The sequence below is a fragment of the Fundulus heteroclitus genome, chromosome 2 (assembly GCF_011125445.2).
Source record: "Fundulus heteroclitus isolate FHET01 chromosome 2, MU-UCD_Fhet_4.1, whole genome shotgun sequence".
Lineage (NCBI taxonomy): Eukaryota > Metazoa > Chordata > Actinopteri > Cyprinodontiformes > Fundulidae > Fundulus > Fundulus heteroclitus.
Window position 1 is genome coordinate 39,729,497 of NC_046362.1, and position 24,555 is coordinate 39,754,051.

The following is a 24,555-nucleotide window of genomic DNA, read 5'->3' on the forward strand; positions in this document are numbered from 1 at the left end:
TCCTCGGTCTCAGATTATCTGTCTTTCCTCCTCAGCCTCAGATTATCTGCCTTTCCTCCTCTGCCTCAGATTATCTGTCTTTCCTCCTCGGTCTCAGATTATCTGTCTTTCCTCTCGGTCTCAGATTATCTGCCTTTCCTCTCGGTCTCAGATTATCTGCCTTTCCTCTCAGTCTCAGATTATCTGCCTTTCCTCTCTGCCTCAGATTATCTGTCTTTCCTCCTCAGCCTCAGATTATCTGCCTTTCCTCCTCTGCCTCAGATTATCTGTCTTTCCTCCTCTGCCTCAGATTATCTGTCTTTCCTCCTCTGCCTCAGATTATCTGCCTTTCCTCCTCGGTCTCAGATTATCTGTCTTTACTCTCGGTCTCAGATTATCTGTCTTTACTCTCGGTCTCAGATTATCTGTCTTTACTCTCGGTCTCAGATTATCTGCCTTTCCTCCTCTGCCTCAGATTATCTGTCTTTCCTCCTCTGCCTCAGATTATCTGTCTTTCCTCCTCTGCCTCAGATTATCTGTCTTTCCTCCTCTGCCTCAGATTATCTGCCTTTCCTCCTCGGTCTCAGATTATCTGTCTTTACTCTCGGTCTCAGATTATCTGCCTTTCCTCCTCAGCCTCAGATTATCTGCCTTTCCTCGGTCTCAGATTATCTGCCTTTCTTCGGTCTCAGACTATCTGCCTTTCCTCCTCTGCCTCAGATTATCTGCCTTTCCTCCTCAGCCTCAGATTATCTGCCTTTCCTCTCAGCCTCAGATTATCTCCCTTTCCTCCTCGGCCTCAGATTATCTGCCTTTCCTCTCTGCCTCAGATTATCTGCCTTTCTTCCTCGGTCTCAGATTATCTGTCTTTCCTCTCAGTCTCAGATTATCTGTCTTTCCTCTCAGTCTCAGATTATCTGCCTTTCCTACTCTGCCTCAGATTATCTGCCTTTCCTCTCAGTCTCAGATTATCTGCCTTTCCTCCTCGGCCTCAGATTATCTGCCTTTCCTCCTCAGCCTCAGATTATCTGCCTTTCCTCTCAGCCTCAGATTATCTCCCTTTCCTCCTCGGCCTCAGATTATCTGCCTTTCCTCTCTGCCTCAGATTATCTGCCTTTCTTCCTCGGTCTCAGATTATCTGCCTTTCCTCTCAGTCTCAGATTATCTGCCTTTCCTCCTCAGCCTCAGATTATCTGCCTTTCCTCTCGGCCTCAGATTATCTGCCTTTCCTCTCAGTCTCAGATTATCTGCCTTTCCTCCTCGGCCTCAGATTATCTGCCTTTCCTCTCTGCCTCAGATTATCTGTCTTTCCTCCTCAGCCTCAGATTATCTGCCTTTCCTCCTCTGCCTCAGATTATCTGTCTTTCCTCCTCTGCCTCAGATTATCTGTCTTTCCTCCTCTGCCTCAGATTATCTGCCTTTCCTCCTCGGTCTCAGATTATCTGTCTTTACTCTCGGTCTCAGATTATCTGTCTTTACTCTCGGTCTCAGATTATCTGCCTTTCCTCCTCTGCCTCAGATTATCTGTCTTTCCTCCTCTGCCTCAGATTATCTGTCTTTCCTCCTCTGCCTCAGATTATCTGTCTTTCCTCCTCTGCCTCAGATTATCTGCCTTTCCTCCTCGGTCTCAGATTATCTGTCTTTACTCTCGGTCTCAGATTATCTGCCTTTCCTCCTCAGCCTCAGATTATCTGCCTTTCCTCGGTCTCAGATTATCTGCCTTTCTTCGGTCTCAGACTATCTGCCTTTCCTCCTCTGCCTCAGATTATCTGCCTTTCCTCCTCAGCCTCAGATTATCTGCCTTTCCTCTCAGCCTCAGATTATCTCCCTTTCCTCCTCGGCCTCAGATTATCTGCCTTTCCTCTCTGCCTCAGATTATCTGCCTTTCTTCCTCGGTCTCAGATTATCTGCCTTTCCTCTCAGTCTCAGATTATCTGCCTTTCCTCCTCAGCCTCAGATTATCTGCCTTTCCTCTCGGCCTCAGATTATCTGCCTTTCCTCTCAGTCTCAGATTATCTGCCTTTCCTCCTCGGCCTCAGATTATCTGCCTTTCCTCCTCGGCCTCAGATTATCTGTCTTTCCTCTCAGTCTCAGATTATCTGTCTTTCCTCTCAGTCTCAGATTATCTGCCTTTCCTACTCTGCCTCAGATTATCTGCCTTTCCTCTCAGTCTCAGATTATCTGCCTTTCCTCCTCGGCCTCAGATTATCTGCCTTTCCTCCTCAGCCTCAGATTATCTGCCTTTCCTCTCAGCCTCAGATTATCTCCCTTTCCTCCTCGGCCTCAGATTATCTGCCTTTCCTCTCTGCCTCAGATTATCTGCCTTTCTTCCTCGGTCTCAGATTATCTGCCTTTCCTCTCAGTCTCAGATTATCTGCCTTTCCTCCTCAGCCTCAGATTATCTGCCTTTCCTCTCGGCCTCAGATTATCTGCCTTTCCTCTCAGTCTCAGATTATCTGCCTTTCCTCCTCGGCCTCAGATTATCTGCCTTTCCTCTCAGTCTCAGATTATCTGCCTTTCCTCCTCAGCCTCAGATTATCTGCCTTTCCTCCTCGGCCTCAGATTATCTGTCTTTCCTCTCAGTCTCAGATTATCTGTCTTTCCTCTCAGTCTCAGATTATCTGCCTTTCCTACTCTGCCTCAGATTATCTGCCTTTCCTCTCAGTCTCAGATTATCTGTCTTTCCTCTCAGTCTCAGATTATCTGCCTTTCCTACTCTGCCTCAGATTATCTGCCTTTCCTGCTCAGCCTCAGATTATCTGCCTTTCCTCCTCAGCCTCAGATTATCTCCAGATTAAACGTCTGGCCGCGTCGTCTCCTGCTGACCCGGGGTCTGTAATCCGGGTCGGAGCCGGCCCGGTCCTCCGGCTCGCTGCCAGACGAGGCGCTGGAGTACAGAGCGTTCACGTCGAAGGAGCTGTCTGCATCCTGCAGCGTCTTCTTCCTCCTCTCCTCATCGTCGCCCCCCCCACGCCCGGCCCTGCCTCCCGTCGCCCGCAGGCACTCCTCGGCGCTCAGCCTGCTCAGAACCACCAACGGCTGCAGAAGGTCCGGCTGGCGTCCCTGAAGGCAGGGCCAACCTGGGGCCGGTTCTGACTGACGGGTTCTGCTGCTTCGGGTTCTAGGGGGAGGCCGGGTGGAGTTCTGTTGGACGCCTGGCTGAGACGGGTCCGTTGCTGGGGAGACTGATGCATGCTGGGTAGGCGGTACCGACGCGCAGCCCCACCTACATGACGGTGCAAACGGACCCGGGTACTGCACAGACGGTTCTGATGAAGCGCTCCTTCTGGACCGCCTGGAGGGTCTGGAACCCGTTTGTCGACCCGGAACCAGGCGGGATCGTGCAGGAGCCGTTTGTGGGCCGGGCCGACTCTCTGGAAGGTTCTGGTCCCCTGAAGAAGAACCAGAACCACACGGTGCTCCTTCCAGCAGAACCACGGAGAAGTGATCAGCTGACAATGTGAGGCGGCTCCTGCAGAAGGAGGCGATGTCCACCAGCCCGACGGTCGGTACCAATCGGACGGTCGGTACCGGGCCGACGGTCGGCACCGGACCTCCTGGCACCGCGGCAGCGTCGGGTCCCGGCCTCGGGTCGTCTCCAGCGTTCGCTGCTCCTGACGGGCGGGGACGGGCGGAGGAGTCTGACGGCGGCGGGGGGGCGGGGCAGGGGGCGAGGCCAGAAGGCGTGAGGTCCTGTGAGGAAGAGGAGGGGCAGGAGGAAGAGGAGGGCAGCAGCTCCTCTGAGCAATCATCAGGACAACCTCTCAGGATGTTCTTCACCCAGCGCTGATGCTTGGAGCAGAAGTGAAGGCAGCCGTCTCCCCTCTGCTCCACGTTCTCCACGTTCTCCACGTTCTCCTCTGGGCGCTGATGTTCTCCAGCATCTCCTCCAGCAGCCAGAGGAGCTCCTCCTGGCAGCAGACGGGTCTGGGTGGAGTCTGAGGAGCAGAGACAGTGGAGGCGTTAGATCGGATCAGAACCGACAGCGGGCTAATTAGCCGCCGCATACGGACCTGAGATTAAGAACCGAAAAGAAAGATTCAGGGTTCTGCAGACGGACTGGAGGTCTGGACCTCTGCTGAAACCCGTACGGCTACCGGACCGATGGCTGCGGATTACAGAACCACGTCACTAGCAGGTCAGGTGGGCCCGACCCGCCTGGAAGGCCAGAACCTGAGCCGCTCCACGTTGGCCGTCTCCACCACATTTAATTTGCTTTTCTGTTCTTCTTTTCTCGTTATTGTTGCAAATATTTAACAACAACAAAGTCTAAAACAGCCGGAGCGACCCGGCTTCTAGAACCTGTAGAACCTGCAGAAGACCCGTCTGCTGGGGCGGATCAGCAGAACCAGAGATCAGAACCAGAACCTCCTGCATGACCAACACCTGCCGCCCTCAGCTAGAAGGTACAGGTCCACATGAGCTCGGCCCACCAGACCGGGTGCTAACGGTGCCCCCCCGGTTCGGTCCGGTCCGGTCCGGTCCGGTCCATCGCAGCGTCTCACTGTTGTGTGAAAACACTTATTGCACGTTATTGAGATTATTGTGTGTTTATGGGTTTTTGCATCAGTCTTGCACTTTTCTGTCTCTGCAGTAAATAAACTGTTATTGTTTTATCTGCAGCGGCTTACAGAAGTATTCACGCCCCCTGAACATTTCACTTATTGCCGCATTACAAACATAAACATATTTTACTGGAATTTTAGGTGAAAGATCACAAAGTGGTTTACGATGGTGAAGCAGAAAGAAATTTATACATGATTTATTTCTTTTTACAAATAAAAAGCTGAAAAGAGCGTTGTGCAAAAGTATTCAGCCCCCTGAGTCCTTTGTGGAACCACCGTTGCTGCGATTGCAGCTCCAAGGCTTTGTGTCTCTGGCAGCTTTGCACGTCTACGGACCTTTCTGCCCGTTCTTCTCTGCTAAACAGCTCCAGCTCAGCCTGGTCTGGACTTTGACTAGGCCATTCTAACACATGGATATGTTATAAAGTGTTCTATTGCAGCCCTGGCTTCATGTTCAGGGTGGTGGTCCTGCTGGATGGTGAACCTGCGCCCAGTCTCCAGTCTTTTCACACTCCAACAGGTTTTCTTCCCAGGTTTCCCTGAATACGGCTCCATCCATCTTCCCTGCTGAAGCAGAGCCTGACGCTGAAGCAGAGCCTGATGCTGAAGCAGAGTCTAATGCTGAAGCAGAGCCTGATGCTGAAGCAGCGCCTGATGCTGAAGCAGAGCCTGATGCTGAAGCAGAGCCTGACGCTGAAGCAGAGCCTGACGCTGAAGCAGAGCCTGATGCTGAAGCAGAGCCTGATGCTGAAGCAGAGCCTGACGCTGAAGCAGAGCCTGACGCTGAAGCAGAGCCTGACGCTGAAGCAGAGTCTGATGCTGAAGCAGAGCCTGACGCTGAAGCAGAGCCTGATGCTGAAGCAGAGCCTGACGCTGAAGCAGAGCCTGACGCTGAAGCAGAGCCTGATGCTGAAGCAGAGCCTGACGCTGAGGCAGAGCCTGACGCTGAAGCAGAGCCTGATGCTGAAGCAGAGCCTGATGCTGAAGCAGAGCCTGACGCTGAAGCAGAGCCTGATGCTGAAGCAGAGCCTGACGCTGAAGCAGAGCCTGATGCTGAAGCAGAGCCTGATGCTGAAGCAGAGCCTGATGCTGAAGCAGAGCCTGATGCTGAAGCAGAGCCTGACGCTGAAGCAGCGCCTGATGCTGAAGCAGAGTCTGATGCTGAAGCAGAGCAGAGCCTGATGCTGAAGCAGAGTCTGATGCTGAAGCAGAGCAGAGCCTGACGCTGAAGCAGAGTCTGATGCTGAAGCAGAGCCTGATGCTGAAGCAGAGCCTGATGCTGAAGCAGAGCCTGACGCTGAAGCAGAGCCTGATGCTGAAGCAGAGCCTGATGCTGAGGCAGAGCCTGACGCTGAAGCAGAGCCTGATGCTGAAGCAGAGCCTGATGCTGAAGCAGAGCCTGACGCTGAAGCAGAGCCTGACGCTGAAGCAGAGCCTGACGCTGAAGCAGAGCCTGATGCTGAAGCAGAGCCTGATGCTGAAGCAGAGCCTGATGCTGAAGCAGAGCCTGATGCTGAAGCAGAGCAGAGCCTGATGCTGAAGCAGAGCCTGATGCTGAAGCAGAGTCTAATGCTGAAGCAGAGCCTGATGCTGAAGCAGAGCCTGACGCTGAAGCAGAGTCTAATGCTGAAGCAGCGCCTGATGCTGAAGCAGAGCCTGATGCTGAAGCAGAGCCTGAAGCTGAAGCAGAGCCTGACGCTGAAGCAGAGTCTGATGCTGAAGCAGAGCCTGACGCTGAAGCAGAGCCTGACGCTGAAGCAGAGCCTGATGCTGAAGCAGAGCCTGATGCTGAAGCAGAGTCTGATGCTGAAGCAGAGCCTGATGCTGAAGCAGAGCCTGACGCTGAAGCAGAGCCTGATGCTGAAGCAGAGCCTGATGCTGAAGCAGAGTCTGATGCTGAAGCAGAGCCTGATGCTGAAGCAGCGCCTGATGCTGAAGCAGAGCCTGATGCTGAAGCAGAGCCTGATGCTGAAGCAGCGCCTGATGCTGAAGCAGAGTCTGATGCTGAAGCAGAGCCTGACGCTGAAGCAGAGCCTGATGCTGAAGCAGAGTCTGATGCTGAAGCAGAGTCTGATGCTGAAGCAGAGCCTGATGCTGAAGCAGAGCCTGATGCTGAAGCAGAGCCTGACGCTGAAGCAGAGCCTGATGCTGAAGCAGAGCAGAGCCTGATGCTGAAGCAGAGCCTGATGCTGAAGCAGAGCCTGATGCTGAAGCAGCGCCTGATGCTGAAGCAGCGCCTGATGCTGAAGCAGAGCCTGATGCTGAAGCAGCGCCTGATGCTGAAGCAGAGCCTGATGCTGAAGCAGAGCCTGATGCTGAAGCAGAGCAGAGCCTGATGCTGAAGCAGAGCCTGATGCTGAAGCAGAGCCTGATGCTGAAGCAGCGCCTGATGCTGAAGCAGAGCCTGATGCTGAAGCAGAGTCTGATGCTGAAGCAGAGCCTGACGCTGAAGCAGAGCCTGACGCTGAAGCAGAGCCTGACGCTGAAGCAGAGCCTGATGCTGAAGCAGAGCCTGACGCTGAAGCAGAGCCTGACACTGAAGCAGAGCCTGACGCTGAAGCAGAGCCTGATGCTGAAGCAGAGCCTGACGCTGAAGCAGAGCCTGATGCTGAAGCAGAGCCTGACACTGAAGCAGAGTCTGATGCTGAAGCAGAGCCTGACGCTGAAGCAGAGCCTGACGCTGAAGCAGAGCCTGATGCTGAAGCAGAGCCTGATGCTGAAGCAGAGCCTGATGCTGAAGCAGAGTCTAATGCTGAAGCAGAGTCTGATGCTGAAGCGGAGCCTGACGCTGAAGCAGAGCCTGATGCTGAAGCAGAGCCTGATGCTGAAGCAGAGCCTGATGCTGAAGCAGAGTCTAATGCTGAAGCAGAGTCTGATGCTGAAGCGGAGCCTGACGCTGAAGCAGAGTCTGATGCTGAAGCAGAGTCTAATGCTGAAGCAGAGTCTAATGCTGAAGCAGAGTCTGATGCTGAAGCAGAGCCTGATGCTGAAGCAGAGCCTGATGCTGAAGCAGAGCCTGACGCTGAAGCAGAGCCTGATGCTGAAGCAGAGCCTGACGCTGAAGCAGAGCCTGACGCTGAAGCAGAGCCTGATGCTGAAGCAGCGCCTGATGCTGAAGCAGAGCCTGACGCTGAAGCAGAGCCTGATGCTGAAGCAGAGTCTGATGCTGAAGCAGCGCCTGATGCTGAAGCAGAGCCTGACGCTGAAGCAGAGCCTGATGCTGAAGCAGAGCCTGACGCTGAAGCAGAGCCTGATGCTGAAGCAGAGCCTGACGCTGAAGCAGAGCCTGACGCTGAAGCAGAGCCTGATGCTGAAGCAGAGCCTGATGCTGAAGCAGAGCCTGATGCTGAAGCAGAGTCTAATGCTGAAGCAGAGTCTGATGCTGAAGCGGAGCCTGACGCTGAAGCAGAGTCTGATGCTGAAGCAGAGTCTAATGCTGAAGCAGAGTCTAATGCTGAAGCAGAGTCTGATGCTGAAGCAGAGCCTGATGCTGAAGCAGAGCCTGATGCTGAAGCAGAGCCTGACGCTGAAGCAGAGCCTGATGCTGAAGCAGAGCCTGACGCTGAAGCAGAGCCTGACGCTGAAGCAGAGCCTGATGCTGAAGCAGCGCCTGATGCTGAAGCAGAGCCTGACGCTGAAGCAGAGCCTGATGCTGAAGCAGAGCCTGATGCTGAAGCAGAGCCTGATGCTGAAGCAGAGCCTGATGCTGAAGCAGCTTGTCTGACGGGGGGGACGGTGCAGTGGTGGTTCCTCTCCACTGTAGCTTTACAGTCGGCCGTACTCTCTCCGTTTCTGCGTGAAGGACTGAACAGAAAGCTTTCTACAGCCTAAGCTGCTGTAAACTTCTCCACCTTATCCTGACCTGTCTGCTGTGTTCCCTGGACTCCATGACGCTGTTTGCTGCCCAATATTCTCTGAAGCTCTGAGGCGTCACAGCAGCTGCATTGCTACTGAGGTCAGATCACACACAGGTGGAGTCTATTCAGTCATCAGCAACCATCAGGCAGCTGCTCGCATGCAACACTTTTACACACGGCACATTTCAGTTTATTTGTAAAAATGTTTTAAATCATGCATCATTTTCTACTTCACCAGTCTAACCACTTTGTGTCGGCCTTCCACATCAGATTCTAATGAAATAAGGTTGTAAGGTGATAAATGTGGAGATGTTCAAGGGGTATTAATACTTTTGCTCGCCACAGACTATATTATGTATGATAATGACAGTAATGAGTTGAATAAGAGTTCTAGTGAAGCGTTGTCATCCTGTCATTAATGTCTAAAATCCTCTTTATTGTCATTATTTAAGCAGAAGGAAGTTTAGGTGAATTCATACAGACACAAGCAGACATAATGTTGAATGAACCAAACAACACTGAGACCTAAACGTCACCAGCAGCTGGTGAGATTTAAATGTTGGGAGTTTTTTTACGTGAAATGGAACAATGGATATTTACTGATGTGCTCAGAAATATGGCAGATTTAGCCATAAAGGCTCATCTGCAGGCCCATGGCAAAGATAGTTTCTACAGAACATAATTAGTAAAATGTAAAGAGATTAATATGAATTATGTGTGCATGTTTGATCCTGATTCAGGGAAGGTTTTTAGTGATGAACAGTGACGTTCTCAGAGAGGAGGCCACCCGGCAGAAACGGCTTTTCTAACGGGAACGTCAGCCTCCGCTGTGGGATGGAGGCCAGCTCAGGTTTAGAAGATGTGTTGGTGCAGAGGAGATGGAGAGTTTTATACGGCAGCATAAACTCAGGAAACTTAATCATATTCTCCCAACTAAAAACAGTCTCAGCTGGTTGTAACACTAAGATATGTCTTTGAAGCTTCAGTGAAATTATTACCAATGTGTCTGAAAGTAACTAGGTTACCTTTATGTTCATGTTGAAAACACCTTAAAGTGTTTAGAGAAAAGGCAGCCAGAGTGTCAGTTTATCTGACTTTAAACTGATAAACTTTATCAGTTTATTGGTTGGTGTTGCTCCCCGACTATGATAATGTTCTAGTTGTCCCTGTGCGGTTAATAGCTGAAGGCTGGATGCTGGCTATCCTGGTGCTGATGAGTGCTGGGTGTGAGTTATGTGGTGATATGGTGTAAAAGTTGGTCATCCTTCATGGTTCTTGCACGAGAAGATAATATTCAGCAGTGATGATCAGGTGCCCTCTGGTGGCCATGTGGAGCATTTTCTGTTGATTTGTCTGCAAGTGAGATTTGTTTTCTGCATTTAACTGAATATGTCGTTTTCTTTACTTGAAGACCACATCCACACGCATTCAGCGAAGAATTAAAGATATAAACGGACTACAACAGTTTTAGGCACCCTAAACGAATGAACCGCTTTAAAGAAAATTCAGGAAAGTTTCAGTCAAAAAGACAGAAATCACTTTACAGAAAGATGTCTGTTATTGCACAACAGCATAAATTTAAATAGATATTGTAACGTTGTTTTTATATTATCATCATTTACCTCATATTATCTATTTTCTCTTAATGCATTTTCATGAAATTTGGGTTTTCTACAGAACGTTGGTCCAATTAGCGTGGTTCTCAGTTCTGTCAGAAGTTGGAGGTTGGGACTCATTGGTTTTCAATTAATTTATTTGATTTCAAAGGTAGAAAAAAGTTTTTTGATCATAAAGAGCGGTAATAAGCAGTCAATATGTTACCAACAGCAAGCAGGCGGATGGATGGATGGATGGATGGATGAGTAGATGGATGGATGGATGGATGGAGCGAAAACTGTGTTGCAGCCAAAAAAGGAACATTCAAGAAAGAACGGTAAACATTGGAGGTATGTTGGTTCTGAAGTTCTGCGGTTCTTCAGAACCGCAGAACTTCAGAACCTGGCCCAGGTGGACTAGGTTTGTTTGCTCAGCAGCTGCTTCTTACCACAGCGCAGCAGTTTCCTCACAGCTGGTGAATCTGAGCTTCCTTCCAGAACCAAGCGGTCCTCTTCAGTCTCAGCACCTGGTTTCTAGGTCAGGTGAGTCAATGAGTCAGAAGTTCTGCTTCATGCATCACATCCTGCTGCTACAGACACTTCTTCACGCCGTCTGATACAGAACTTTCTGCACATAGAAATGGGTCCAGGAAGCAGAGCCGTAGTTTAACACACCTCTCTGCAGCTTCTGTACTGTTACCCACCCATTATCCTATTGAGACGGTGTCTTTCCCACGGCCAAAACTTAACAGATCAAAAACTGATCTAAAAGGAACAAATCATACAAACCTAATAAAAATCAATACGGTTCACCTTGAACCTAAAAATAAAACAATTAAATGTGGTCTATTAAATATAAGGTCTCTCCCTCCAAAGACTTTGTTAGTTAATGAATTGATTTCTGATAATCAGATTGATTTATTTTGTCTCACAGAAACCTGGCTACAAGAGGACTACGTTAGTATAAATGAGTCAACTCCCTCCAATTATTCAAATTTCCACATTCCCAGATCTGTGGGAAGAGGAGGAGGAGTGGCAACTATCTTTCAGTCTGATTTATTAATTAGTCCCAGGCCAATTAATAACTACAGTTCTTTTGAACATTTAACCCTCAGTTTCCCTCATCCAAACTGCAAAGCAATAAAACCTCTTCTGTTTGTTGTTTTGTATCGTCCACCAGGCCCTTACACTCAGTTTTTGGATGAGTTGTCAGATTTCTTATCTGATTTGGTGTTAAATACTGACAAGGTTATTATAGTGGGGGATTTTAACATTCATGTTGACACAGAATGTGATAACCTTAGTGTAGCCTTTAAAACTATCCTAGAGTCAATTGGTTTTGCTCAAAATGTGCATAAACCGACGCACTCTTGGCTCCATACTTTAGACCTTGTGCTGACATATGGCATTGATTGTGAAGAATTAACAGTATTTCCTCACAACCCTGTCCTATCTGATAATTTTTTAATAACATTTGAGTTTAATCTAACTGAGTTTTTCTCTTCATAGAAGGTACACCAGGTCTGGTGTTCTGTTAGCCGTGACATCATCAGGGGAGGCAGATCATCCTCTATTACCATCTACCATAGAAAGTACTCCTGGGGCAATGTGAGCTTCTGTGCTTTCTGTGTCTCTGCTCTGTCTTCTCTAACATAGAAAGTACTCCTGGGTCAATGTGAGCTTCTGAGCTTTCTGTGTCTCTGCTCTGTCTTCTCTAAGCCCCAGTGGGTGGAGGCAGATGAGCGTTCACACTGAGCCTGGTTCTGGTTCTGCTGGAGGTTCTCCTCCCTGTTAAAGGGGAGTTTTCCTCTCCACTGTCGCTTCATGCATGCTCAGTATGAGGGATTGCTGCAAAGCCATCAACAATGCAGACGACTGTCCACTGTGGCTCTACGCTCTTTCAGGAGGAGTGAATGCTGCTTGGAGAGACTTGATGCAACCTGCTGGGTTTCCTTAGAGAGGAAACTTTCTCACCAACCTGGAGGATCTGATGGAGTCTGACTTTGGAAAGAACCTTGAGATGAGTTATTGTGAATTGGAGCTATAGAGATAAAACTGAATTCCAATTCACTCCAATTTTCTAAGGTTGTGCTTCAAAGAATGCAGCTGTGGATTAAGCCAGGGAAGCAGCTTGCTGTGAATAAACATGGTTCTGGAGTAATTCGGCTGGTTTTTATACTTTAAGTGGACACAGAACAATGGAGATCTCTTAATTTCTTTTGTGGTTCTGTTTCAGATGGATGTGGGATTGAAGAGTAGGGCAGCTGAATTTAAATCCAGCCGGTAGACGGACCCTGATTAAGTTGCTTATTGACGTACGTCATAAGAGATTTAGCAGTGAACAATGTGCCCACATCCAAGCTGAGGTTGTGCCAAAGATGATTAACTCCACGCCGCAGTGTGTCATGGAGCAGTCATATAAAATCACACAGTGCACCAGCATTAATGAAGGAATCAACGCCTATTCTTCTGTGAATGAGGACCTGCTGATCCCAGTAGGAAACTAATCAAAGGACACACCTGAAGGATGTCAGGACCTCCAGGAGAAACCTTCTCCAGCTTATGCAGGTAGTCCAGCAGTCTGTCTTCAACCTTCTGGGCGTAACGTTCCCCATACTGCTCCTCCATTTCATTCTAGAAGACAACAGCAAACCAAAACATTTCAGAAACAGAGCAGAACTTATCTACTGATGCACGGATCAATCAGCCAATCATCACGCCCTATCAGCAGGACAATTACTGAATTAGCTCTTCTTCTACTACTCAGTAAATGCATTAAAAGCCTAAACTTTTACTTTCTGAAATCTATAAATGCATCAAGCAGCAAGTTTTTATTATTATAAGTAATTAAATATTTCCCTAATTGTCCCACAGAGGAGAACTGACTCTGCTTTATCCCATCTGAGCAGCCTGTGGGTGTAGCTCAGGGACGAGGCGTGACGGGCCCAGTTCACGTTGTTACGAGGTTATTACAAAGAAAAGAGACATGCTTTGATGCAGAAAGGGAAATTAACTCTGAGATCCTTCTTTTTCTGATGGATTTAAACCACCAACATTCACTGAGCCCCTGCAGCACATTATGAGATGCCCCTTCGTGTGACTTCATCAGAACTTTGCTTGGTGGTTCTGGTTTATGGGCTTATAGGAACTGACTGGTGAATTTTCTCAGGAAACAAAAACAATGGCCGCAGGTGATGAGTTCTAAATCTAAGTTAATATAAAATTTCACTCTCCACACAATAACAACTATTTGGAAATTATTTTCCTTTTAATTCTTTCTAAAAACACACCAAATGTGAAAAGGAGCCTAAATGTTTCCAACCCAGCGAGTTCAAAATAACACCAATAACATAGAAACACCGGTTTGCTCAGACCTACGCACACCGTGAGCCGCAGCGACCGCCTGCAGGTGTTTAATTCTTCATAGTCAAGCGCACCAATCGCCTACATTTCTTGTGACAGATTCCTTTATTTCCCACACTTTCTGCCAGTGGCAAAGCACAGTAGCGTGTTCGTTAAGCTAGTGGGCACCTACAGCCGTTTCCTCTGCAGCAAGCAGCCACCACTCCTGGCGATGCGCGGCACAGAGTGCATCCTGGCCTGCATGGAGCAGCTCAGCACATCCGAGTCACAAACCCTGACCCCTAGTCACAAATAAAACAGTTCACCGGGAGACTTCCTGCTGCCGGCAGGTTCCTGGGTGGCCGCGCTCATCAAAAAACAAAAAAACAAGAGTTTTGCAGGCTCATGTCTGCATGACGTGCTTGTTTGGTAGATTCAGGCTTTAACCGTTTATGATTCTGTGATTCTGTCCCTGTTTCCGCCTGGTGGAATTTATGGTGCCTAGCAGCTAGCTACTTTATCCATACCTTCAGGTTTACAGCCAACCAGTCAGTCCTACAATGTGGCAGAAAGTGTAGCTCTGAAACACCAGCTGCACTGAACTGTAGGAGCAGGAAGTAGACTGCTGATCGCTGCGTGATGCACACCTGAGCGAGGACAGGTGGTCGCTCAGGTGTGCATCACACATGTGTTTAAAAAGCCATGGCTTTTTAAACACATGGCTTTTATGCACAACATCTTGTAAAGTTGTGCATAAAAGGTCTTAAATGCATCATTTATCTCGTGGGGATCAGTCACTGCTTCATCTGCACAGCTCTCCTGCCCTTCAGGTAATTGGATTAAACCAGTCTGAACAGGTCTAAACAGGTTTAGAGTGGTCTAAACTGGTTTGAGCAGGTGTAATGTGTTGAACTAACCTTAATATAATCTTCAAGTCTCTCCTTGTTCATTGTGAGGGTCTGTGCCAGACTTTTAAAGTCTGTATGGTTCTTCCTCATGAGGAACATTTCACGCGGGCTCTGTGGACCAAAGGCAAAATGTTAATGATGGATCATCTTCTGTGTTTTCATTTGGGCAAAAACAAGGGCCACAAAAACACGGCAATAACCTTTTATTAGGATAAATAACAGATTTTGTTCAGTAGGAATATCTCTTCTGGGACCTATGCTGGAAGTATATTCATGTGCATATTATTAAAATTTGATCTGCTAAAGGATGCTGGACCTCCAACGTGTTCACTAAAGCCAACCAATCAGATGGATTCTGCCTCTTGTGATGTCATCAGCCCAAATAGACACCAAGCAGAATTTGCTTGATTCTGCAGTGTGTTTAGAAAACGTTGCATTTTGTGAAATCCTGCAGAGAAAAGCCAGCTGGGCTTTTATTGCAGAGGCATCGATTTCCAGCCTTCCTTTGTCAATTACGCTTAAAGATCTGTAAATATGAACAAAATTCCTGTTTCTGCCTTCTTGATGAATTAAACATATTCATGAAAATGAAAATTTAAAACACATGTAAATAAGACAATGATTTCTCAGAAACATTCTTCCTCCAGGCTATGAAATCCATGGATCAGATAAAACTCGACAGATCAAAGCTCACCAATGTGAGAATGTAGTGTGCTTAAAGGTATATAGCCACGTTATATGCTTATAAAACACACAAAAACTGTTGATTATGATAAAATAAAGTTATATACACCAAGCCTCCATAGCAGAACTACCATAATGCCGCTTTGCTTAATTAATAACTAACTTGTTAATAATGCCAGACTGAGCCTGACCCTCTGCAACGCCTCGCTGTAAAGCAGCAGCTCAGCGTGATGAAGACCAACATTATTAATTAAATAAACTGATTTACAGAAACTCTAAGAGCCTCACATCAGAACATTTATTCACGTCTGCTTCAGTGAACATCCCAGAGGCATTCCAGGCTTTTGGAATCATTTTTTTTTGTGTATTTATTACTTTTTTTTAAATCTAGGACCATTCTGCATTGTTTCGCTGTGAGATGCTAATAGTCGTTAGCCGCTTCCTTGTTGTGGCAATGCATCTTTAAAATCAGTCTTTATGCAGATGATGTCCAGCACTCAAACACGTCTCTCTCATGTAATTAAATTGCTAGAATCTTTCTGAAAAGTCTAGAATATTGGGTTTGGTTGGCTCTGGCTTGTTAGCGCTGGTCCTCCTGTGGAGCAGGAGCTGGGCTCCTGACGGCGCCTCTACACCGGGGCGGTACGTAAATCCCTCACAACGCCTGGATCACGGTCGGTGTGAACACAGCTGGACTGAAGGATCCACGTTTTTATCCAACACGCATAACGCTGCGGTTCAGGAGCGGCGGATGTGAGCCCACCTGAGCCGCTGGTGTGGGTCAGATACCTACGCACTGATCTTCATACTGAGGCAGCTTGTTTGGGAAGAACTGGACGATTTTGGACACGATGTTGACCATTCCTCTGCCTTCCTTTAGCATCCACATGATTACCTACAGAGACAGCAGAACCAGGACAACTTTCACATCTGCAACCCTCTGAGCAACCCTCTGAGCTTGGTCTGCTGGCTCCATCGGTCTTCCTACCATGGTCTTCAGGCCAAACAGGACCTTCATGTGTTTAATAGCAGGCACCAGTCTGGGTAGAAGTCTGTGTGTGCTCTCCAGGAACTCCACCACTCTCTCAAAGTTCTTCAGGTCCCTGTTCTTCACGATGGAGAACATCTGAGCAGACAAGACGCCCAGCCTCCACGACTCCTCAAGGCTCAGAGGCTGAAGGTCCACGTTGGGCCAGCTGGAGACCTCCACTGCTGCAGAGACACAGAAAGATTGTTTAATTCCTGATCATCTGCAGGACTTTAAGCTTTCATGGCCTCCCGCTGAGGGCCATCAGAGAACACGCTGCTGTGGACCAGTTCATCAGACTTTCCTGCACATCTTTATGTTGAACATCTAGAACGTTCTAACCTTCTCCTTCATCTGTTGAATATCAAATATGAGCAGATATTCTACATTCTGTGGCAGGACTCCACAGACCGGTTCTGCTTCAAGGAGGCTGCTCAACACAGAACAACGTTTCCTGGAACCCACCTTGTCGTCCATCCATGATTCTGTGAGCCAAAGCGGAGCTTGGTGGACTCATGCTGCAGTTCTCCTCCGTGCATCAGCGGCTCTCTGCGGCTCTCTGCGGCTCTCTGCGGGCCAGCCCCCCCCCCCTGCAGCCGGGCATGTAGGAACATGCTCAACCTCCTCCACGTCGGTTTGAATCTGGCTTTAAAACTGCTTCCGCTTCAGATGCACCCCTGACTTTCAAAATAAAAGCTCTTGGTTGTGAGTGAACTATCCCTAAATGGGGAATATGGTTTTTGGTCTTAATTACTGTATATATTTATGAGAAATGAGCAACAATAAGTGCAGTTAATCAACTGATAGCAGAGATGAGAACAGACGCTTTATTAACGAGGGAAACTGTGTTTGGTGCAGCAGCCACAAACGAAAACTGTAAAAATATCTACACTGTTAAGTAAAATATTATATGAGCACAAGGTACTTGTTTCTATGAATCATATGAGTTACATCAGTTATTGTCAAAACCAGTTTTAAAACAAGTTTGACTATAGAAATTGTGTTGCTAAGGCAACCCGAGGCAGAACACTTCCTTGTTGTGTTGCTAAGGCAACCCGAGGCAGAACACTTCCTGGTTTTGTTGCTAAGGCAACCCGAGGCAGAACACTTCCTGGTTGTGTTGCTAAGGCAACCCGAGGCAGAACACTTCCTGGTTGTGTTGCTAAGGCAACCCGAGGCAGAACACTTCCTGGTTGTGTTGCTATGGCAGCAGAGTTGCAGCTGCGGGGTCAGGGTCAAGCTGGTCCAGCGTCCTCCTCAGTCTGCAGTCCTACTTCGTTCTGTCTGTTGGTTCCACCGTTCCCATCACACACTGGATCTAAATCACATAGTAGTGAGCAATGTAAGCACAGAGCTGCTCAACCAGAACCACCAACTAACGCTAACCCAGCTCTGAGTCTCTGGAAAAGCATGTGGCGACAGTTGGGAGGAACACCTGAGGAGAATCTGCTTGATTGTGCTGGAACCAGTCAGATTTTTGGGTGTTTGGAACTTCATCTTAAATATCATTTGCTTTGTATTTATTGTCTAAATACATTCAGTGGATCAACATTTCGTCTGAGTAGCATTAAAGGCAGCAAGAGAACCGATGTTGAGTGTGGGCGTGGCCTACCGTGTCAGAATAGCATCAGAATAGAGTATCTTCATACCTCTGTCTGTCAGTGTGAAGCGGGATCTTGAAGGTGCTTGTTAGAAAATGCAGTTTATGGAGAGAATTCTGTTTTGACAGATTCTGGCATGTTCCCATTTTAGGGAAAGTGCTAAACGCTAATAACTCCATCCATCACCAGAGTGGACAATTTAACAGGTCGTTTCTGTTAATTTTAGGGCTCCTTTTGCTAAAAGAATCATAGAAAACTTTAACCTATATTTCTTACAAGGCATGGACTTAATACCAATATAATAAATATAATACATACAACACACTCCTATTCGGAGGAGGTATGCTGAAATAATGAATGGACTTCATTGCGGCGCATGCGCATCTAAGCGAGGCATGCTGTTCTGGTGGGTATGCGCACAGACATGAATACGTAGACGCCGCGTCCTCGGGTGAGAGGCGTGCCGACAGAGCGGCCATCTTAGGTCAGACCTAGCTGCGCTCAGAGAGAATACAAGTCAATTCAGAAAAATGTACTTTATGTTTTCAGACACTCTGAATGCGGTGAATTCTCACCCGATTTCCAGATAAATCAACTGACTGAAACGTCACCCCTTTAGGGGCTACATGGGACCAATTGAATGAAATTAAATTATTGTCTAACTTAATATATAATTTCGATTTTGTATTGAAAGTAAGCAAACTTCCAGAGCTACGTCCCAGGAAGCCTGACTTTTACTCCGCTTATGGGTGCGCAAATAAAAGGATAGGCCTACTAGAAACCAGATCCTGGGGAATTACTTTCCATAAGTAAGATTTTATAATAGATATTCCTCATGCTTTACAGTTACAGTTTTTCTGGCATAAACACAATATGTGCTAATGGGTAGCAGGGATGGAAGCAGAGAAAAGTACATTAAACACCAAAAACAAACAAAATGGTCCTAAATTACTGGATAGACATGATTTGTGGTGGGGGGGATATTATACAGTTTTTGCTATGATTTTGTAATGTATTTGATTCTTAGATGCGTAAGGTTTTTTGTTGATTTATTTCCCCCCAGATTGCGGTTTGTAATATATAATTTTTAAATGCTGTTATGAGCACCTCTGCTCTCACTTGTCTGTATATAGTTTTTGCTCCTATGTAGATCAGTGCTGTTGTCTGTAGATCGGTGTCTGTGTACATAGCCTATACATACAGTATATATATATATATATATATATATATATATATATATATATATATATATATATATATATATATATATATATACATACAGTATATAATATATATATATATACAGTATATAGAGATATATATAATATATATATATATATATACTAATATATATCTACACAGTATATATATATATATATATATATATATACAGTATATCTATATATATATATATCTCTCTCTATCTCTATCTCTCTCTCTATCTCTCCCGTCTCTCTCTCTCTCTATCTCTATCCTATCTCTCTCTCTCTCATCATTCTCTCGGCCGCAAGAGAGAGACTTTATGTGTGTCCTACATTGTGTGTGTATCTTCGCATTACTATCTCACTGCCCACATATGTACGTGCATGTCACATTTTTCATCCAGTTTGACTTCAATTTAAATAGTTTGGTTCTGAATAAATATATGTAATCTGTCTGAAATGTCACGAGCGTTGTGAACATATGATTAAAATGAGATCTGAGCTGCCTCCTATTCATTTTGACAGCAGATGTCTGATCTGTGGTCTGACCCAAGATGGCCGCCATGTAGGCACGTCGGCCCAGCGGCCGGCAGCGTACAATGGGGCGTCTACGTATATGATGTCTATGGGTATGCGTGTCTATGCATGAGCATAGCCCAATTAGGGCTTTTATTGTGAAGGTGCTGATAGTGCGCATGCGTGGCTGAGCAGGAAGTGATCCTGCAGAGCATGTATCGCTTGTCCTGGGTTCTCCTCTAGAACATGGGACCTCTGTGAGCTCAGGTTGCTTCAGCCTCTGTGGACCTGAAGGTAACAGGATTGACTTTAACTTCTGACTTTCTGCGGCGGAAATACTGGAGATCAAAGCGGCCGCAGCAGCTGCTTGTTCTGTTGTTCCCCACAGCCCCGGCGGGCGGGGTTAATGCTGAGCTGAACTAAACTGGTGGTTTCTGGTTAATTCCGTAATAAATAAATGAATCTGTCAGACATGACATCATGAGCAGTAGCGCGGGTTAGAGCTCCATCATGGCCCCGGCCTGCTGCTGGGGATCCAGCTCCACCTGGACCGGATCCAGCTCCACCTGGACCGGACCCAGCTCCACCTGGACCGGATCCAGCTCAACCTGGACCGGATCCAGCACTCCTTAGTATGAACTTTATTTAAAAAGGGACAGTGTACAGTTTAACATAAATGCTGCACAGTACCAGGCTGTAGTATCTGCAGTCCTTTGACAGCCTACAGAATAGATGTAAAAATATAACACCCAGTCAGTGGTGTGACATCATGAGGCTACTGAGCCTCAGGCGAGTGGTCATAATGTTCTGTGGAAGCCAACAGGCTAAAACGTAGCCTGTGAGTTCTGGTAGAGACCGGGTCGGGTCTCTTCAGCTTTTCTTTGAAGGAGTAAACAAAAGTCAGTTCATTAAAAGTGTAGAAAATATACCGACTCTCAGCTCAGAACATGAACAAAACTTCTCCCTGGTCTGTTTCTCTGATGCTGACTGAAGGTCCGGTTCTGGTTCTACCCGCTGAAGAACCTGAGAGGAGGATGTGACCTGTCAAACGGGTTTAATGTGCCATGTTTGTTCTTCCAGCCTGGCCTCCTGCTGCTGCTCCACCATGGCCTCCAGGTCCTCTCTGCTCCTGCTCTCCTGGTCCAGATTCAGACTCTGTGCATCCAGAACTCCCTGCTTCGCATCCGGACCATCGACCCAAACGACTCCTCTTCCTCACGTCTCAGTCTGCAGACGCTCTTTGTCTAGTAACGTTAAAGTGCGCTCCTATCTGCAGTATGTAAAGCGGAAGCTCAAGTCCCCCCCGACCCCCCCCTACACCCACGTGTGCCAGGTAGGAGACCCCGTCCTGCGTTCTGTGGCAGCCACTGTGGACCCGGCAGCCATCACAGGTCCGGAGATCCAGAAGGTTCTGGGCACCATGGTGAAGGTGATGAGGAGGCTGGAGTGCGTGGGGCTGAGTGCGCCTCAGATCGGCGTGCCGCTCCGCATCCTGATGCTTGAATATCCGCAGAAGCTGCTTGAGGAGGTGTCTCCTGCAGCCAGGGAGGCCCGGGCTCTCTCGGTGCAGCCCCTCAGGGTCTTTGTGAACCCGGTGCTGCGGGTTCTGGACAGTCGGACGGTCCAGTTTCAGGAGGCCTGTGAGAGCATCTCCGGCTTTTCTGCCACCGTGCCTCGCTTCCTGTCGGTGGAGGTGTCCGGTACGTCCCTTCAGACCATCTGCAGAATATTAACACTGCAAGATGAATTCTAACACATCTAACACATGAATCCATCTGGTACCGCTCCAGCTAACACATGAATCCATCTGGTACCGCTCCAGCTAACACATGAATCCATCTGGTACCGCTCCAGCTAACACATGAATCCATCTGGTACCGCTCCAGCTAACCCTGAATCCATCTGGTACCGCTCCGGCTAACAAATGAATCCATCTGGTACCGCTCCAGTTAACCCTGAATCCATCTGGTACCGCTCCATCTAACACATGAATCCATCTGGTACCGCTCCAGCTAACACATGAATCCATCTGGTACCGCTCCGGCTAACAAATGAATCCATCTGGTACCGCTCCGGCTAACACATGAATCCATCTGGTACCGCTCCGGCTAACACATGAATCCATCTGGTACCGCTCCAGTTAACCCTGAATCCATCTGGTACCGCTCCAGCTAACACATGAATCCATCTGGTACCGCTCCAGCTAACACATGAATCCATCTGGTACCGCTCCAGCTAACCCTGAATCCATCTGGTACCGCTCCAGCTAACACATGAATCCATCTGGTACCGCTCCAGCTAACACATGAATCCATCTGGTACCGCTCCGGCTAACACATGAATCCATCTGGTACCGCTCCGGCTAACACATGAATCCATCTGGTACCGCTCCGGCTAACACATGAATCCATCTGGTACCGCTCCGGCTAACACATGAATCCATCTGGTACCGCTCCGGCTAACACATGAATCCATCTGGTACCGCTCCGGCTAACACATGAATCCATCTGGTACCGCTCCGGCTAACACATGAATCCATCTGGTACCGCTCCGGCTAACACATGAATCCATCTGGTACCGCTCCATCTAACACATGAATCCATCTGGTACCGCTCCGGCTAACACATGAATCCATCTGGTACCGCTCCGGCTAACACATGAATCCATCTGGTACCGCTCCGGCTAACACATGAATCCATCTGGTACCGCTCCATCTAACACATGAATCCATCTGGTACCGCTCCAGTTAACACATGAATCCATCTGGTACCGCTCCAGCTAACCCTGAATCCATCTGGTACCGCTCCAGCTAACACATGAATCCATCTGGTACCGCTCCAGCTAACACATGAATCCATCTGGTACCGCTCCGGCTAACACATGAATCCATCTGGTACCGCTCCGGCTAACACATGAATCCATCTGGTACCGCTCCGGCTAACACATGAATCCATCTGGTACCGCTCCGGCTAACACATGAATCCATCTGGTACCGCTCCGGCTAACACATGAATCCATCTGGTACCGCTCCGGCTAACACATGAATCCATCTGGTACCGCTCCGGCTAACACATGAATCCATCTGGTACCGCTCCGGCTAACACATGAATCCATCTGGTACCGCTCCGGCTAACACATGAATCCATCTGGTACCGCTCCAGCTAACACATGAATCCATCTGGTACCGCTCCGGCTAACACATGAATCCATCTGGTACCGCTCCAGCTAACGCATGAATCCATCTGGTACCGCTCCAGCTAACGCATGAATCCATCTGGTACCGCTCCGGCACCAGATGGATTCATGTCCAAACCCAAAACGCTTCAGGCCAATCACGTTGCAGTATTAAGGTTAAAGGCGGGACATACAGCTGAGACAAAAGCAGGAGCGGCTGAGCTCACGGCTGAACCAGGGTAACCGTGGCAGCACAGGAGCACATGACTGCTGCTGTCGCCTCTGATTGGTCAGAATCCAGCATGTCTTCTTTGATAGAACATCAAGAAGCGCCTTAACCAGCAGAACCTTCTCATGGCGGCTGCTGCTTACGTTTTGACACCGTGATTGGCTAAAACCAGCCTTTGGTAGGCGGGCACTAGGGGTCGCTTTGTCCAATCAGCTCGCAGAGTTCATCTGCATGTTCCTCCTTTCCCTGAACGGTCCGATGGGAGCAGAACCAGATTAACAACGTGCAGAACGGAGAGATCAATTAGCAGAAAACGTCCTGGATGAATTTCAACAGAGATGATCAGGATTTTCCCTCAGGGCGTTTAGCCTTAAAACACATAAAGGAAAAAAAAAAACAAGAAAAAAAAGAAGAAAAAAAAACACATAAAGGAAAAATATTCTGCCGGTTCTGTGGTGGAGGGATCAATTTTAATCCCACAGCAAATTAAGGGATTAAATTATTATCCTCATCTATAAAGCCAGCGTGTGACTCTGTGGTTTCCTGCTGTTAGACGCTGAAACTAGTGGGAGGTTGTGGTGTTAATTCATTTAGTGAATAAAATGACACCAGCCTTTTCAGTGGAGGACCCACCAATCAGAACCAACCCAGAGAAGCACCTAAACTGTAACACAAGCATGTTCTTTTGTTCTTTGCTGTAAACCTGCAGCCCTGATGGAGTGGGCGGGCCTCCCTCTGCTACTAGAGAGAGACTTTCAGCGCCCAGATTAACCTGCGGTTCTGACCAAAGACCCGTTGACCATGAACCGTCTTGGCCAACATGTGACAGATGCTGGGTAGTTTTATTCTGGTTAAGAAATGCTGCAGGAACCCGGATTTAAAGGATCCTCTAAGCCTGGTCCTGTTCGTCTGTCCCACTTGTTCTCCACTGTTTGCTCCGCCCACTTCATCAAACATTCTGCTCCTTTCTACAGTTTAGTCTGTTATTTGTTGACAAGATGTTCATCATCTCCCCCAGTCCATAAATTACCTCAGAATTAGTTTTCATACATAAAAAATGTCATTGATAGTTAATGGTTATGCCTAAAGTCAACGAGTTTAACATTGATGGGAAGCCTCCCATAGATGCTCCTCCAGGGTTTGGGTTTATCTGCTCTGAGTTTCTCTTTTCACATAGAAAGGATCCCTGGGTCAATGTGAGCTTTTTGTTCTCTGTCATTTTTCTCTTCATAGAAGGTACACCTGGTCTGGTGTTCTGTTAGCTGTGACATCATCAGGGGAGGCAGATCATCCTCTATTACAATCTAACATAGAAAGTACTCCTTTCTATTAAATTAATTGATCTTTTCTCCATGACTTTAAGCAGAGAGTCTAAAACGTGGCACCAAGAGTTTCTCTGATAAATGTGGAAGCATTTATAGAAACTTTATTTAAATGAAATAAACTTTCCAGCAGCTGGAGCTGTATTACCTAGAAGCAGCGTTCAGACTTCTGGTTCTGCTTATTTCAAGCTTCTCCTCCAGCGTTCCTCAAACATTTCTGCGTTTCCATTTCAGGCCTGAATGAAAAAGGCGACGCCGTCACCTGGCGTGCCAGCGGCTGGCCCGCTCGCATCGTCCAGCACGAGATGGACCACCTGGACGGGCTCCTCTACATCGACCGCATGGACACCAAGACCTTCATCAACATCAACTGGCAGGAGCAGAACGAGTAACGGGCCGGGCCGAAGTTCTGCTTCAGGACGGAAGCCCTGAAGGACACGGGGACTTTAATCCTGTATCTGATGACCCAAACGGGTCAGCTGTGAATAATAAAGTCTAAGAAGGATTAAATGTGCCTCATCTTTACTTTTCTCCACCAGACTGAGCCCAGAACC

The 24,555-nt window shown here is 47.7% G+C and overlaps 2 protein-coding genes across 2 annotated transcripts; one reads left to right on the plus strand and one right to left on the minus strand.

Moving 5' to 3' along the window:
- Positions 1–1,660: 1,660 nt before the first annotated feature.
- LOC105931427 lies at positions 1,661–16,605 on the minus strand. Its single transcript, XM_036145203.1, has 8 exons — positions 16,423–16,605; positions 15,919–16,142; positions 15,724–15,825; positions 14,256–14,357; positions 12,517–12,630; positions 10,446–10,530; positions 2,743–3,917; positions 1,661–1,699 (listed from the first exon to the last, which is right to left on the minus strand). Exons 1-7 carry the CDS (start codon positions 16,472–16,474, stop codon positions 2,758–2,760), a joined length of 1,839 nt encoding a protein of 612 aa, XP_036001096.1. The 5' UTR covers positions 16,475–16,605; the 3' UTR covers positions 1,661–1,699; positions 2,743–2,757.
- A 2,834-nt stretch (positions 16,606–19,439) lies between these two features.
- On the plus strand, positions 19,440–24,511 carry pdf (peptide deformylase, mitochondrial). Its single transcript, XM_021320522.2, has 3 exons — positions 19,440–19,570; positions 20,357–20,976; positions 24,236–24,511. Exons 2-3 carry the CDS (start codon positions 20,382–20,384, stop codon positions 24,391–24,393), a joined length of 753 nt encoding a protein of 250 aa, XP_021176197.2. The 5' UTR covers positions 19,440–19,570; positions 20,357–20,381; the 3' UTR covers positions 24,394–24,511.
- The last annotated feature ends 44 nt before the right edge of the window (positions 24,512–24,555 follow it).